The 17,217-nt window shown below is 45.4% G+C and overlaps 1 protein-coding gene across 2 annotated transcripts in view; it reads left to right on the forward strand.

The window, feature by feature from the left end:
• Positions 1-5,355: 5,355 nt before the first annotated feature.
• LOC135524294 (leucine-rich repeat-containing protein 17-like) overlaps positions 5,356-17,217 on the forward strand; it is a 17,940-nt gene continuing 6,078 nt past the window's right edge. The window contains exons 1-5 of one of the 2 annotated variants that reach the window (XM_064951714.1): positions 5,356-5,616; positions 10,821-11,085; positions 11,240-11,376; positions 13,951-14,290; positions 14,472-14,698. In XM_064951714.1, the coding sequence (XP_064807786.1) occupies positions 10,958-11,085; positions 11,240-11,376; positions 13,951-14,290; positions 14,472-14,698 (832 nt within the window). In that variant the 5' untranslated portion in view covers positions 5,356-5,616; positions 10,821-10,957. Of the gene's footprint in view, positions 5,617-6,137; positions 6,207-10,820; positions 11,086-11,239; positions 11,377-13,950; positions 14,291-14,471; positions 14,699-17,217 lie in introns of those variants that run through there. The other variant, XM_064951715.1, reaches the window with a different exon arrangement.

A 17,217-nucleotide genomic window follows, 5' to 3' on the forward strand; every position in this document is an offset into this window, starting at 1 on the left:
GGAGCTTTACCTAGCATGGACTTGTAGATGCCCAGGAGCCAGTGGGTCTGGCGACGAATATGTAGCGAGGGCCAGCCGACTGGAGCATACAGGTCGCAGTGGTGGGTGGTATAAGGTGCTTTAGTGACAAAACGGATGGCACTGTGATAAACTGCATCCAGTTTGCTGAGTAGAGTGTTGGAAGCTATTTTGTAGATGACATCGCCGAAGTCGAGGATCGGTAGGATAGTCAGTTTTACTAGGGTAAGTTTGGCGGTGTGAGTGAAGGAGGCTTTGTTGCGGAATAGAAAGCCGACTCTAGAACACACAGATATACTGTCAGAACAACACACACCATAACAAACTATGTGTGTGTGTTGATAATGCCCCTGAACCATCTTTCTTGACTAATCACATCTTCAGAAACAAACTGACCATCTCCTTTGGCTGAAGAGCTATAATCATTGGCTAATCACTTAACAGTGACCTGTGCCGGATACAGCACGGTGTAAGGCCAAAAATGTGTGGATTTCCTAAGTTCCAGGGTTGACCCACAACATGGCCCACAAGATGTTTCTCTCCATGCTGCTGGATGCTGCATCATGGTTTGATGTCACAGACCAATCACATGAAATAAGGCGTGTAGCTTGTCACTTAGTCACCCACCCATCAGATTCCCTGTAAACATCACCCCAGCAACGAGACTCACCACAACGATAGTTGCCAAACAATCAACGAAAACTTATACACAGATATGGAACTTGAGTCATGGGCCGTGTTCCATAGGGAGATGGCAGACAGAGAGTGATACTTAGAGTCTAGCTCCAACTGGAGGAAACCAGACAGTGACAGTCAGAGGTCCATTAACTCATTCACTCACAAAATACACAGGTAGCCAATGGTGGTTAAAAAAGATGGTACTACTCCCTAGAAAGAGAACAACTATTGGCCAGAGCCTAAATTAGTTGTCTGGTAGCTCCATACGTACCAGCACACAGTTGTCTGACAGAGTGGGCATGTCATTGAAGACTTCTGCTGCAGCAGACGGCAGCCCGCTGCTATGTACCTGAAACCATCCACTGAGATCTTTAGGGACAAGACACGTGCACGCACGCACGCACACACACACACACACACACACACACACTACATTAGAACATTAGAGAGCAGTGGGGTGAGAGAGGGAGAGGGTGAATATGGACATGTAATTTTCAACAAACAAGTTAGCTGCAACATTTACATTACATTTACATTTAAGTCCCCGCTCCTCCGCTCTCTCCACTGGCTTCCAGTTGAAGCTCGCATCCGCTACAAGACCATGGTGCTTGCCTACGGAGCTGTGAGGGGAACGGCACCGCAGTACCTCCAGGCTCTGATCAGGCCCTACACCCAAGCAAGGGCACTGCGTTCATCCACCTCTGGCCTGCTCGCCTCCCTACCATTGAGGAAGTACAGTTCCCGCTCAGCCCAGTCAAAACTGTTCGCTGCTCTGGCCCCCCAATGGTGGAACAAACTCCCTCACGACGCCAGGACAGCGGAGTCAATCACCACCTTCCGGAGACACCTGAAACCCCACCTCTTCAAGGAATACCTAGGATAGGATAAGTAATCCTTCTCACCACCCCCCTTAATGATTTAGATGCACTATTGTAAAGTGGCTGTTCCACTGGATGTCAGAAGGTGAATTCACCAATTTGTAACGCTCTGGATAAGAGCGTCTGCTAAATGACTTAAATGTAAATGTAAAAGTCATTTAGCAGACGCTCTTATCAGAGCGACTTACAAATTGGTGAATTCACCTTCTGACATCAGTGGAACAGCCACTTTACAATAGTGCATCTAAATCATTTAAGGGGGGTGAGAAGGATTGCTTTATCCTATCCTAGGTATTCCTTGAAGAGGTGGGGTTTCAGGTGTCTCCGGAAGGTGGTGATTGACTCCGCTGTCCTGGCGTCGTGAGGGAGTTTGTTCCACCATTGGGGGGCCAGAACTTTGACTGGGCTGAGCGGGAACTGTACTCCTCAGTGGTAGGGAGGCGGCCAGAGGTGGATGAACGCAGTGCCCTTGTTTGGGTGTAGGGCCTGATCAGAGCCTGGAGGTACTGCGGTGCCGTTCCCTCACAGCTCCGTAGGCAAGCACCATGGTCTTGTAGCGGATGCGAGCTTGGAGAGAGCGGAGGATGACGTGAGAGAACTTGGGAAGGTTGAACACCAGACGGGCTGCGGCGTTCTGGATGAGTTGTAGGGTTTAATGGCACAGGCAGGGAGCCCAGCCAACAGCGAGTTGCAGTAATCCAGACGGGAGATGACAAGTGCCTGGATTAGGACCTGAGCCGCTTCCTGTGTGAGGCAGGGGCGTACTCTGCGGATGTTGTAGAGCATGAACCTACAGGAACGGGCCACCGCCTTGATGTTAGTTGAGAACGACAGGGTGTTGTCCAGGATCACGCCAAGGTTCTTAGCGCTCTGGGAGGAGGAAACAATGGAGTTGTCAACCGTGATGGCGAGATCATGGAACTCCTTCCCCGGGAGGAAGAGCAGCTCCGTCTTGCCGAGGTTCAGCTTGAGGTGGTGATCCGTCATCCACACTGATATGTCTGCCAGACATGCAGAGATGCGATCGCCACCTGGTCATCAGAAGGGGGAAAGGAGAAGATTAATTGTGTGTCGTCTGCATAGCAATGATAGGAGAGACCATGTGAGGTTATGACAGAGCCAAGTGACTTGGTGTATAGCGAGAATAGGAGAGGGCCTAGAACAGAGCCCTGGGGGACACCAGTGGTGAGAGCACGTGGCGAGGAGACAGATTCTCGCCACGCCACCTGGTAGGAGCGACCTGTCAGGTAGGACGCAATCAAGCGTAGGCCGCACCGGAGATGCCCAACTCGGAGAGGGTGGAGAGGAGGATCTGATGGTTCACAGTGTCGAAGGCAGCCGATAGGTCTAGAAGGATGAGAGCAGAGGAGAGAGAGTTAGCTTTAGCAGTGCGGAGCGCCTCCGTGATACAGAGAAGAGCAGTCTCAGTTGAATGACTAGTCTTGAAACCTGACTGATTTGGATCAAGAAGGTCATTCTGAGAGAGATAGCGGGAGAGCTGGCCAAGGACGGCACGTTCAAGAGTTTTGGAGAGAAAAGAAAGAAGGGATACTGGTCTGTAGTTGTTGACATCGGAGGGATCGAGTGTAGGTTTTTTCAGAAGGGGTGCAACTCTCGCTCTCTTGAAGACGGAAGGGACGTAGCCAGCGGTCAGGGATGAGTTGATGAGCGAGGTGAGGTAAGGGAGAAGGTCTCCGGAAATGGTCTGGAGAAGAGAGGAGGGGATAGGGTCAAGCGGGCAGGTTGTTGGGCGGCCGGCCGTCACAAGAAGCGAGATTTCATCTGGAGAGAGGGGAGAAAGAGGTCAGAGCACAGGGTAGGGCAGTGTGAGCAGAACCAGCGGTGTCGTTTGACTTAGCAAACGAGGATCGGATGTCGTCTTCTTTTCAAAATGGTTGACGAAGTCATCTGCAGAGATGGAGGAGGGGGGAGGGGGAGGAGGATTCAGGAGGGAGGAGAAGGTGGCAAAGAGCTTCCTAGGGTTAGAGGCAGATGCTTGGAGTTTAGAGTGGAAGAAAGTGGCTTTAGCAGCAGAGACAGAGGAGGAAAATGTGACCAGGTCCGCAGGGAGGTCCATTTCCGCTCGGCTGCCCGGATGTTCTGTGACTCGCAATGAGTCGTCGAGCCACGGAGCGGGAGGGGAAAGGATAGGGGACATAGAGAGTCAAAGGATGCAGAAAGGGAAGAGAGGAGGGTTGAGGAGGCAGAATCAGGAGATAGGTTGGAGAAGGTATGAGCAGAGGGAAGAGATGATAGGATGGAAGAGGAGAGAGTAGCGGGGGAGAGAGAGCGAAAGGTTGGGGCGGCGCGATACCATCCCTAGGGGGCAGTGTGGGAAGTGTTGGATGAGAACGAGAGGGAAAAGGATACAAGGTAGTGGTCGGAGACTTGGAGGAGTTGCAATGAGGTTAGTGGAAGAACAGCATCTAGTAAAGATGAGGTCTGCGTATTGCCTGCCTTGTGAGTAGGGGGAAGGTGAGAGGGTGAGGTCAAAAGAGGAGAGGAGTGGAAAGAAGGAGGCAGAGAGGAATGAGTCAAAGGTAGACGTGGGGAGGTTAAAGTCACTGTGAGAGGTGAGCCGTCCTCAGGAAAGGAGCTTATCAAGGCATCAAGCTCATTGATGAACTCTCCGAGGGAACCTGGAGGGCGATAAATGATAAGGATGTTAAGCTTGAAAGGGCTGGTAACTGTGACAGCATGGAATTCAAAGGAGGCGATAGACAGATGGGTAAGGGGAGAAAGAGAGAAAGACCACTTGGGAGAGATGAATCCCGGTGCCACCACCCCGCTGACCAGAAGCTCTCGGGGTGTGCGAGAACACGTGGGCGGACGAAGAGAGAGCAGTAGGAGTAGCAGTGTTATCTGTGGTGATCCATGTTTCCGTCAGTGCCAAGAAGTCGAGGGACTGGAGGGAGGCATAGGCTGAGATGAACTCTGCCTTGTTGGCCGCAGATCGGCAGTTCCAGAGGCTACCGGAGGCCTGGAACTCCAAGCTGGGACCACCAGATTAGGGTGGCACGTTTGTATGGTCTGTGCAGAGAGGAGAGAACAGGGATAGATAGACACATAGTTGACAGGCTACAGAAGAGGCTACGCTAATGCAAAGGAGATTGGAATGACAAGTGGACTACACTTATCGAATGTTCAGAACGTTAAGCACGTAGCAAGAATCTTATTGACTAAAATGATTGAAATGATACAGTACTGCTGGAGTAGGCTAGCTGGCAGTGGCTACGTTGTTGACACTACACTAATCAAGCCGTTCCGTCGAGTGTAATAGTTTCTACAGTGCTGCTATTCGGGGGCTAGCTGGCTAGCTAGCAGTGTTGATTACGTAACGTTACGAAAAGAACGACAATAGCTGGGCTAACCTAGAAAGTGCTCCAGACTACACAATTGTCTTAGATACAAAGACGGCTATGTAGCTAGCTAGCTACGATCAAACAAATCAAACCGTTGACATGTGAAATGAAAATGTGATACTACCTGTGGACAAATGTTGACAAGTTCAATTCGGAAGACGTTGGCAACCTTTCTGTCTCTCTCTCGCAGCAAAGTACAACCACTTAACCAGCTGGAAAAATGCTGGCCCTGGTGAGAGTCCTTGTTCATGCTGGAGTACATGTGCATGTGGGTGTGTGTGTTGTAATTTAAAACCAGTGTGTAAGCTGGAGTCCCCTCCTTCTCTCTCTCTCTCTCTCTCTTTCACTCTCTCTCTCTCTCTCTCTCTCTCTCTCTCTCTCTCTCTCTCTCTCTCTCTCTCCCTCTCTCTCTCTCTCCCTCCCTCTCTCCCTCTCTCTCTCCAGAGAGAGAACCTTTCTCATTCCCCAGGGTCAACATACAGACTTGGAGAGGAGCACACAAACTGACTCCAGTGCAGCCAGGGGGCAGAGGACACAGATGTGTTGGAAAACTGATCTGGATATAGTTAAAGCAGACAGAAGAGGAGACATATGGATCAGAGAGGACCGCAGAAACTGAACTGAGTGCAGCCGGAGAGATTGAGGTGGATGAGCTTGTGGCAGCCCTTCTCTTTGGCCAGGTACTGTAAGCCTTTAACAGTGAATCTACCTTCCGACAGCTCCTGGACAGACAGACAGAGGGGGTTTAAGATCAATATGTGAACAGTGCTGGTTCACAACTGGCTGTGTGTTAGCCTCCTATTCATACTGGATGTTCTGAAGGCACCTCTAAAGATCTATGATTTGTAACAAGTAATTTGACAAGTAATACTCCATAGTATTTATAAAGACAATGTGTTATTTAATCACAGCTCTGCACCTGCAGCCTGTTATCAGCCTGATTCCACTAATTCAAGTCTTCTCACTTTCTTCGATTTGTGTAGGTGTGGGTTTTGGGGTTATGACAATATATGACTGATTATTTGACTTCTGGTAGGGTTTCCCCAGGTGAACGACCAACGTAGGAGGGTAAGAAAGGGGTGAGCGGGTTGGTGGAGGGATGTGAGGTAGGCAGTCGTAAATTGACTGTGGCATTTGATTGGGAGAAGCCTGTTAACCTGAGTTTAGACCTTGATAATCAGGAGGAATCCCATAAGAACAGCAGAGGAAGGATGGACAGAGAGAGAGAGAGCAGGAGAGGAGGGACTACCAGAGAAAGAGGGACGTGTAGGTATGTGTTGACAGCAGCACTGACAGTCAGATGGTGCAAAGTCTTTGGAAATGAACTGAAATAAGGCTTCATTTCTGCAGGTTCATTCTTAGCCAACTCTGTGAAGCAATTTCCAAAAATGTATTCTCTATGAGCTCATAGGGTTTAACAGAAAACAGAGCCTATGGAATTGCTTTCAGGTGTCAAATGTTTTGGAATATAAACACCTATGGAGAGGGTACAAAGACACATGGTCAAGGTCCCTGTTAATCGAAGTCTGTTCGGGTCAGTAGACAGCTCGTTATTTAACGTCTTAATTTTGACACAAAGACCTGAACGGCCGTCCATGCCTTTTGGGTTTGACAGACAAAGCCTGGTTTGGTTTTTCTCTCTCTCTGTTGCTCTCATTCATTGTTTCAGCTTGCCACATTATCTCACTACATAACTGGGATAACAGTATTGGGCAATCATAACTGGGGTACGGTTGAAGTCGGAAGTTTACATACACCTTAGCCAAATACATTTAAACTCAGTGTTTTACAATTCCTGACATTTAATCATAGTAAAAAGTTCCTGTCTTAGGTCAGTTAGGATCACCACTTTATTTTAAGAATGTGAAATGTCAGAATAATAGTAGAGAGAATCATTTATTTAAGCTTTTATTTCTTTCATCACATTCCCAGTGGGTCAGACGTTTACATACACTCAATTAGTATTTGGTAGCATTGCCTTTAAAATGATTAACTTGGGTCAAACATTTCGGGTAGCCTTCCACAAGCTTTCCACAATAAGTTGGGTGAATTTTGGCTCATTCCTCCTGACAGAGCTGGTGTAACTGAGTCAGGTTTGTAGGCCTCATTGCTCGCACAGGCTTTTTCAGTTCTGCCCACAACCTTTCTATAGGATTGAGGTCAGGGCTTTGTGATGGCCATTCCAGTACCTTGACTTTGTTGTCCTTAAGCCATTTTGCTACAACTTTGGAAGTATGCTTGGGGTCATTGTCCGTCTGGAAGACCCATTTGCGACCAAGCCTTAACTTCCTGACAGATGTCTTGAGATGTTGCTTCAATAGGTCGACATAATTTTCCTGGTCCTAACACATATCACACTCATATAGCATTATAAGACTAAATAAGCATGCATATACTGTTCCTTGCGAAAGTCTTCACCCCCTTGGCATTTGTTAAATTTTGTTGCCTTACAACCTGGAATTAAAATAGGTTTTTGGGGGGGTTTGTATCATTTGATTTAGACAACATAAAAAAAACTGAAAACTTGAGCATGCATAACTATTCACGCCCACCCCACCAAAGTCAATACTTTGTAGAGCTACCTTTTGCAGCAATTACAGCTGCAAGTCTCTTGGGATATGTCTCTATAATGGCACATCTAGCCACTTGGATTTTTGCCCATTCTTCAAGACAAAAACGCTCCAGCTCCTTTAAGTTGGATGGGTTCCTGCTGGTGTACAGCAATCTTTAAGTCATACCACAGAATCTCAATTGGATATAGGTCTGGGCTTTGACCAGGCCATTCCAAGGTATTTAAATGTTTGCCCTTAAACCACTCGAGTGTTGCTTTAGCAGTATGCTTAGGGTCATTGTCCTGCTGAAAGGTGAACCTCCGTCCCAGTCTCAAATCTCTGGAAGACTGAAACCGGTTTCCCTCAATAATTTCCCTATATTTAGTGCCATCCATCATTCCTTCAATTCTGACCAGTTTCCCAGTCCCTGCCGATGAAAAACATCCCCACAGCATGGGGATGTTGTCCTTGGGGTGATGAGAGGTGTTGTGTTTGTGCCAGACATAGCATTTTCCTTGATGGCCAAAAAACTCAATTTTTGTCTCATCTGACCAGAGTACCTTCTACCATATGTTTGGGGAGTCTCCCACATGCCTTCTGGTGAACAGCAAACGTGTTTGCTTATTTTTTTCTTTAAGCAATGTTTTTTCTGGCCACGTCCGTAAAGCCCAGCTTTGTGGAGTGTATGGCTTAAGTGGTCCTATGTACATTTCAGCTCCTTCAGTGTTATCTTTGGTCTTTTTGTTGCCTCTCTGATTAATGCCCTCCTTGCCTGGTCCGTGAGATTAGGTGGGCGGCCCTCTCTTGGCAGGTTTGTTGTGGTGCCATATTCTTTCCATTTTTTAATAATGGATTTAATGGTGCTCCGTTGGATGCTCAAAGTTTCAGATATTTTTTACAACCCAACCCTGATCTGTACTTCTCCACAACTTTGTCCCTGACCTGTTTGGAGAGCTCCTTGGTCTTCATGGTGCCGCTTGCTTGGTGGTGCCATTGCTTAGTGGGGTTGCAGACTCTGGGGCCTTTCAGAACAGGTGTATGTATACTGAGATCATGTGACAGATCATGTGACACTTAGAATGCACACAGGTGGACTTTATTTAACGAATTATGTGACTTCTGAAGGTAATTGATTGCACCAGATCTTATTTAGGGGCTTCATAGCAAAGAGGGTGAATACATCTGCACGCACCACTTTTCCGTTAAAAAATAAAGTTTAATCTTTTGAAATAAGTCATTTTTTTCATTTCACTTGACCAATTTGGACTATTTTGTGTTTTTCCATTACATGAAATTCAAATAAAAATACATTTAAATTACAGATTGTAATGCAACAAAATAGGAAAAACGGCAAGGGGGGGTGAATACTTTTGCAAGGCAGTGTAGTCACTTATAACAAACAAGCCCTCAGAGTTCATTAGATGGTTCATAAACAATCAAACAGGGCCACTTAACAAACAACAATATGTACAGTGCCTTTGGAAAGTATTCAGACCCCTTGACTTTCTCCACATGTTGTTACGTTACAGCCTTGTTCGAAAATGTATAAAATATTTGATTTTTTTCATCTACAGACAGTACCCTATAATGACAAAGTGAAAACAGGTTTTAGAATTTTTTTGAAATGTATTAAAAATGAAAAACATAAATAACTTATTTACATAAGTATTCAGACCCTTTGCTATGGGACTCAAAATGGAGCTCTGTTACATCCTGTTTCCATTGATCATCCTTGAGATGTTTCTACAACATGATTAAATTCAGTTGATTGGACATGATTTAGAAAGGCACACACTTGTCTATATCAGGTCCCACAGTTGACAATGCATGTCAGAGTAAAACCAAGCCATGAGGTCGAAGGAATTGTCCGTAGAGCTCCAAGACAGGATTTTGTCAAGGCACAGATCTGGGGAAGGGTTCCAAAAAATGTGTGCAGCATTGAAGGTCCCCAAGAACACGGTGGCCTCCATCATTCTTAAATGGAAGATGTTTGGAACCACCAAGACTTTTCCTAGAGCTGGCAGCCCGGCCAAACTAAGTAATCGGGGGAGGAGGGCCTTGATCAGGGAGGTAACCAAGAACCCAATGGTCACTCCAACAAAGCTCTAGAGTTCCTCTGTGGAGATGGGAGAACCTTCCAGAAGGACAACCATCTCTGCAGCACTTCACCAATCAGGCCTTTGATGTATAAAATGTGTCCCTATTTTTTACAGTAATGACATATTATTTAAAGAATGTAGTGTTATCAGTAAAGATGAATGGTGACTGTAAATCCCATTATACAACAAGCAGTTTCCCCCTCCATGTGGTACTGATTTCACTGTAGCTTTATACCTAAACAGTATTGGGAAGTATACAACATATGGAATAAAGGGAAAAGGAATGATTCCCTGTAGTCCTCTTAATGTCATGTTGTAGATAATAGTAGTGGTGCTGTATAATCAAGCAATGTCTAGTTTTAATAATCTGACTCCAACTGTCAGTCTGAGTGGTGATGAGCTTCAGAACAGTGGCATTCCATCAAGGCTAAGCACTTGGTTTACAAAGGTGTTTGTACCTGTGCAAAGTTTGCACCCATTATCAAAAGTGAATGAATGAAAAGCATAAACTAAAGATGTTCTTCTTGTTCTACCGTTAATTCCCCCGTTGGAAGATAAGATAAGAGGGTAGTTTGTACCCGTGACAGGATGTTGCCGTTACTCATGTTAATGTTGGAACAGTGGCAGGTTCAGCTCCTGTAGGTTTCTGCATTCACCTCTGAAAGAGGGGGATAGAGAAAGAGAGAGAGGTGAGCTGGAAAAGCAGCAGAAGGAACATAAGAATGTTTCCAGATGTGTGCGCTTTATTTGAAATAATATACTCAGGAGCAAATACATATAAACACACACCAACAAACACATCCCTGACTGTGATGAATGTTTACAGGGAGGGACTGGTTTCTGCCATGACTTGTCTCATCAAGTTTTACAAAGCTGTTTTTATCTGGGTAATCTCGCCCACATTGACTTCATGGTTTCAGCTGAATTTACTGTCACGCGTAAGTAAAATAAGCAACTGCTAAATGCAGAAAGAATGACAAACAATATTCGAAATGTTGAAATTTAACCATTGTGTTGCTTTAATGCCATCCGTCAACTTTCTCTCTGTCCCAGCCACTCACACTGTCTGTTTTCTCTCTGTCCCAGTCACTCACACTGTCTGTTTTCTCTCTGTCCCAGTCACTCACACTGTCTGTTTTCTCTCTGTCCCAGTCACTCACACTGTCTGTTTTCTCTCTCCCTACCCCTCCATCCTCCCCCTCTCGTTCTCCCTCCCTCTCTCTCTCTCTGCAGGAACAGCAGCTGAATCCCATTATATCAGACACTGTCAACATGCAATCCTCCACTCCCATTTTCCAGTAAAACCTCCACTCCACCCACTGCTTCGCTCCAGCTATCCCGAGCGAGAGGCAGCCCCAGCTGGGCTGAGGATGCGTGTGACCTCCCCTCTCCTCCTGGCTCTCCTAGTACTCCTGCTGCTCCCACCACCCTCCCAGCTGAGGAAGGCAGGCCAGGGCATGCGGCTCAAAGTAGGCAGACGCCTCCTCAGACGGGACAGGTATGGATGGATTCTAGGTGGTTTCTCTCATTTTATATCTTACTCGTTTTAACCACAATGTTTTATTGACTTTATTAGGTGTTATAAGTAAGTCTATTTAGCTGCAAATATTATCTACATTAATTATGCTAAAATGTATTGTTCTCATCATTAGGGTGAGAGGTCAGGGGCGCCAGGGCAGGTCAGGAGACTCCAGGCATCAGGTCCCTGAATGCTCAGAGTACAGCGACTCTGAAGACCTCTTCGTGGACTGCCAAGGGCGAAAACTTTCCTCCATCCCCACTGCCTTATGTAATTATAATGCGCTGGATTCTAGCTGATTTACTTTATGATTTTACTGCCTATAAAGATCAAATAGGGACATATTTAGCCTACTCCTGGACAAAACATCACTTTCAATGGGGATTCTTCACTGAACACGGTTTTTAGTCCAGGACTGGATTAATCTAGTATCAGGTCACTGGCGAGGGCCGAGTGTCTTGAAAAGTGCTTACAGTATCTGTCTTTTTGGCGCAAAACGTTTTGTGGATGGTACTGCGCTGCGTACAGAACCACCGCGCACTCAATGTTATGGAGATACATTGAGTTTCCTTTTATATCCACAGAGGGTACTTGAGAAGACTCATGAGACCATATGCCTACTGGTAAAATGCACACGAGGGGCTACTTCAGGGCTACTCTGGGAAGAGCAACATTAAGTTAGTGGTACAGTAACCGAAAAAGGTTGGGAATCACTGGCCTAGGTTATCCTACACAATTGCACACAGAAGCCTAACTCTGTCCAATCTGACGCACAGAAACATGTGAAAACATTCACTCATTATCTTGATACTTTCGGTTAAATATTTTAGACCCTGCTGTTAATCAAGCAACAAAAAAAGCAGAAAACAAATGTAGGCATATTGCATTGGATCCAACGTGGATCAAAGGTCTTCACTGGCGCAATGAACAAAACATCTACATATTCTGGACATTCTTACGAACACCATTTTCCTGCACGGACTGTTTTTGCATCAAGTGCTATAACACAACAGCTGCTTGTCATTCAGAAAAATATTTCCTGGATCAGCTGATGATGGTCGACAATATCACTAGGCCTAACTAAACAGCTGGATATAACGCACATCCAACAAGTAGGTATATTAGCCTTGCATAGCGTACTGAAGAACCACGCAAATTAGGTGACTTTCGGTTGGAAGCATTCGATTTTGCAAATCGCATACATAATTTTGGATTTGTGTGCCCATAAAAACTGTTTTTGTGTCGTAGTCTAAAATACTAATATAAATTGATAAAGTTGTGCTGCCGTTAATAGCGCAACATCTCTTAGACTCAGCAATACTTTTCTATTGCTGATGGCCCATAAGGTGTAGGTTTCGGAACATTTCACACCTATAGTCTATTGGTCAATCAGCTCCCAGTGGTCTGGACACGTTCCTGTCTGCATTGCAGGGCAGTCAAGATTTAATTCAGTCTCCTTTTCATATAAAACAATTTGCAAATGGTTGCCTGTTGGTACCCCAGCTAGCACAGTGGATTTGGGCCGATTCCGGCTGAGAGTCAGACTCGGCAGACGTCATGTGGCCGGAGTATGGGCCGCCTTTGGCAGTATTACTTATGGCTAGAATGCGGGGATTGAGCTCTGGCAGATTCCAGTGTGAATTATCTGGCCCAAATATAGTACTTGGGGCTCGGGCAGATTGTGGCTACTCTCTGCCAGATGATTACACAGGCTACTTTATATAATTAACATTTCATTATTGATTTATTTTTCCATATTTTCTGTAATCAGAAAATAAAATTAACATTTAAATTAAATTCTTTAAGTCCTGTTTAAGAAGGACTTTAGTATTTGGATACTTTGTGGGAGGCAGTTGATAAGCATTAAAACCTTTGTGGATGGGGACTCCCGAGTGGTGCAGCGGTCTAAGACACTGCATCGCAGTGCAAACTGCGTTGCTACTGATGCTGGTTTGATACCCATGCCGGCTGCGACCGGGAGACCCATGAGGCAACGCACAATTGGGTAAGGCCGGACGGGATGTCCTGCGGGCCAGGCACATGCACGCTTCCTCCGACATATGGGTGCGGCTGGCTTCCGGGTTAAGCTTGCATTGTGTCAAGAAGCGGTGCGGCATGGCGGGGTTGTTTCGGAGGACTCATGGCTCTCGACCTTCGCCTCTCTCTAGGCCGTACGGGAGTTGCAGAGATAGTACAAGACAACTGGATATGACGGAAATGGGGTAAAGAATAAACAAATACAATTATTTTTAAAAAATGTGTGGATGGGTGTAATTTGTATGTACAATAGTCATTTTTAAAATGACTAAATCGGGTAATTTTGTAAACATTTATTTCAAATTTTATTGGGCCACTTCTGAGGGGATGCCTGATGTACTTGGGCCGATTCTGAGCAGTCATTCATTTTGATTCCAGGCCGAGTCCGACACCCGATTCTGGGCCAATTCAATCAGTCCCGGTCCCCCGGGAATCAGTTCCTCATTGCTAACTGGGACAGACTTTACATAGCTTATTTATTGATGCCGATCAATGTATTAGTAGGCTTATGGATTACATTTTTCAAGTTATTCATCCAACCCTGTTTTATTTATTCCATCTAAAAGGAAGGCAGCGAATTTGAATTTATTTATTTTATAACATTTTCTGCCAATATGAACAAATGTATTTTTTGGCGTCAGCGAACACCTTCCTAATATTGAGTCGTCGATAAAGGAGTTTACTTCTGCTGCAACCTTCACTGTAACAAAGTATAACACGTTGCGCCTGTGCTTTGCTTGAAAAGTGTGGAAATGGAAATGAAATGATGGAAATGAAACATAATATCATGATTATTCTTATTGTCAGCCTGGTCACGGGCTCCAGACCACCTCCTGCTGGCCCGTAACCGTATCCGGGCCCTCCACGACGGGGCCTTCTCTGGCTTCGAGGGCCTGAGGAGCCTGGACCTGCAGCAGAACCGGATCTCAGTGTTGGAGGAGGGGGTGTTCCTGGGCCTGATACACCTCACCACCCTTCTGCTGCAGCACAACCGTCTGGGCACGCTCAGCGAGGAGGCTCTCATCCCCATGCCAGCCCTGCGCTACCTGCGTCTCCATGACAACCCCTGGAGCTGCCGCTGCACACTCGACAGTCTGGTTCGCACCCTGCAGGTGCCCAGCAACCGTAACCTGGGGAACCATGCCAGGTGGGTGGGAATAGAATGTGACGCAGGGCTCAACAGAGGTGTCCCAAATGACATCTGTGGGCATTGGTCTAAATAAGTGTACTATACTTTATATAATGGACAACAGAAATCTATGTTCTCATCTTCATGTTGCTAGAGCACCTCCCTGTTTAAAACAAATGCTCTACTGAACACAATCTAGGTGTGCGGAGCCAGTTGGGCTGAGGGGCAGGAAGCTGAGACAGGTGGACCCAGAGCTGCTGTGTGTGGAGCTGGAGCCTCCCAGCGACCCCCCAGACCCGCAGGGGGAGGACCAGAGGGACTCCACATACCCTCTGCAGCCCATCCCAATCAGGGGCAAGCCTGACGCCACCACCTCCTGCCATACCTACCTGTTCCCCACACCCCGACTGGACTGCAGAAGCAGAGGTGAGGTCACAAACTATCAGACCCAACTGGTTCAAATACTTGAGGTGCGCTTTATTTACACTGAACAATAATATAAACACAACATGCAACAATTTCAAAATACAGATATGCATGTGTTGGTCACAGATGCCTTAAAAAATGTAAGGGCGTGGGTCAGAATACCAGTCAGTATCTGGTGTTACCACCATTTGCCTCACGCAGCTTGACATATCTCAAGATGTTGCTTGTGGCCTGTCGAATGTTGTCCAATTCCAATTCAATGGCTGTGCGAAGTTGCTGGATATTGGCGGGAACTGGAACACGCTGTTGTCCTCAATGGGTGACATGTCTGGTGAGTATGCAGGCCATGGAAGAACTGGGACATTTTCAGCTTCCAGGAATTGTGTACAGATCCTTGTGACATGGGGCCATGCATTATCATGCTGAATCATGAGGTGATTGCGGCTGATGAATGGCACAACAATAGGCCTCTGGATCTTTTTTGTTCCGTGTAGCTTGCTTGACCAGCATGTAGGGGGGTGGTATTTGCACTTTTGGAACTATTCCATTGGTTTCTTGTACCATTTTATCTATCTATGTGTAGGCAGACCTATTTACAGACTGGTTGCTTTTACGCTAGGAAGCAAAGCAGCAGGAGCATTAACAGTTGGCAGCTGTAGGTTGTGAATATCTTAACCAAATCAGCATGTTTTATCCAACCTTATGTTTGTGTTTCTCTGGAAATTCACTACAGATGTGGATTACCATAATTACATCAATTTACTTCATCAGAGGGCAGGTTAGAATGAAAACAAGAGCATCTGTACATGTGAGTTTGTGTGTAGAGATTGGTATTTGGTATTTTATTGGTATTTTATTTGGATCCCCATTAGCTGTTGCAAAAGCAGCAGCTACTCTTCCTGGGGTCCACACAAAACATGAAACATGACATAATGCAGAACATTAATAGACAACAGCTCAAGGACAGAACTACATAAATACATAAAAAATGAATAAATTATCATTACGAAAGGCACACATAGCCGACATGTCAATACATATACACAAACTATCTAGGTCAAATAGGGGAGAGGCTTTGTGCCGTGAGGTCGTTCTGTCCTTGAACAAGGCAGGTCAATTTGTTCTTAACTGACTTGCCTAGTTAAATAAAGGTTAAATACATTTAAAAAATAAAAAGGTGCTGCTTTATCTGTTTTTTTTAAGCCAGGTTTCCTGTTAACTTGAGCAATATGAGATGGAACAGAGTTCCATGCAATAATGGCGCTATATAATAGTGTACACTTTTAAAAATTTGTTCTGGATTTGGGGACTGTGAAAAGACCCCTGGTGGCATGTCAGGTGTGGTAAGTGTGTGTATAAGAGCTGTGTGTAAGTTGACTATGCAGACAATTTGGGATTTTCAACACATTCATGTTTTTTATAAAAAGAAGAAGTGATGCAGTCAGTCTCTCCTCAACTCTTAGCCAAGAGAGACTGGCATGCATATCAGCCCTCTGATTACAATGAAGAGCAAGACGTAGCGCTCTGTTCTTAGCCAGCTGCAGCTTAACTAGGTCTTACTTTGCAGAACTTGACCATATGACTAGACAATAAACAAGATAAGATAAAACTAGAACCTGCAGGACTTGCTTTGTGGAGTGTGGTGTCTGCTTTATTACGGACAGACCTCTATCTTTTCAACCATTGAATCTATACGTTCTAACAATGACAGTTTACAATCCAAGGTAACGTCAACTCTTTGTTAACGCTTTCTGTGACTTTATTAGCTGTGTTTGCTGATGCGAATATGGTTAAATCATCAGCATACATGGACACACATGCTTTGTTTAATGCAATTGGCAGGTCATTGGTAAAAATAGAAAAGAGTAGAGGGCCTAGAGAGCTGCCCTGCGGTACACCACACTTTACATGTTTGACATTAGAGAAGCTTCCATTTAAGAAAACCCTTTGAGTTCTATTAGATAGATAGCTCTGAATGGCAGAGGTTGATTAAGCAATAAGGCCCAAGGAGGTGCGGTATATGGCCAAAATACCACGACTAAGAGCTGTTCTTGGGCACGACGCAACACGGTATATTGGCCATATATCACAAATCCCCAATGTGCCTTATTGCTATTATAAACTGGTTACCAACGTAATTGGAGATGTAAAAATAACTGTTTTGTCGTACCCTTTATCAGCCAATCAGCATTCAGGGCTCGAACCACCCAGGTTATAAAAAGCCATAACACATACGTTTTTTCAACAACAGGTTATGGTCAATAATATCAAATGCTTGACTGAAATCTAACACTACAGCTCCCACAATCTTCTTATTATCAATTTCTTTCAACCAGTCATCAGTCATTTGTGTCAGTTCAGTACATGTTTAGTGCCCTTCTCTATAAGCATGCTGAAAGTCTGTTGTTAATTTGTTTACAGAGGAATAGCATTGTATTTGGACAAACAACATTTTTTTCGAACAGTTTGCTAAGAGCTGGCAGCAAGCTTATAAGTCTGCTGTTAGAACCAGTAAAGAC

This window comes from Oncorhynchus masou, chromosome 31, assembly GCF_036934945.1.
Source record: "Oncorhynchus masou masou isolate Uvic2021 chromosome 31, UVic_Omas_1.1, whole genome shotgun sequence".
Lineage (NCBI taxonomy): Eukaryota > Metazoa > Chordata > Actinopteri > Salmoniformes > Salmonidae > Oncorhynchus > Oncorhynchus masou.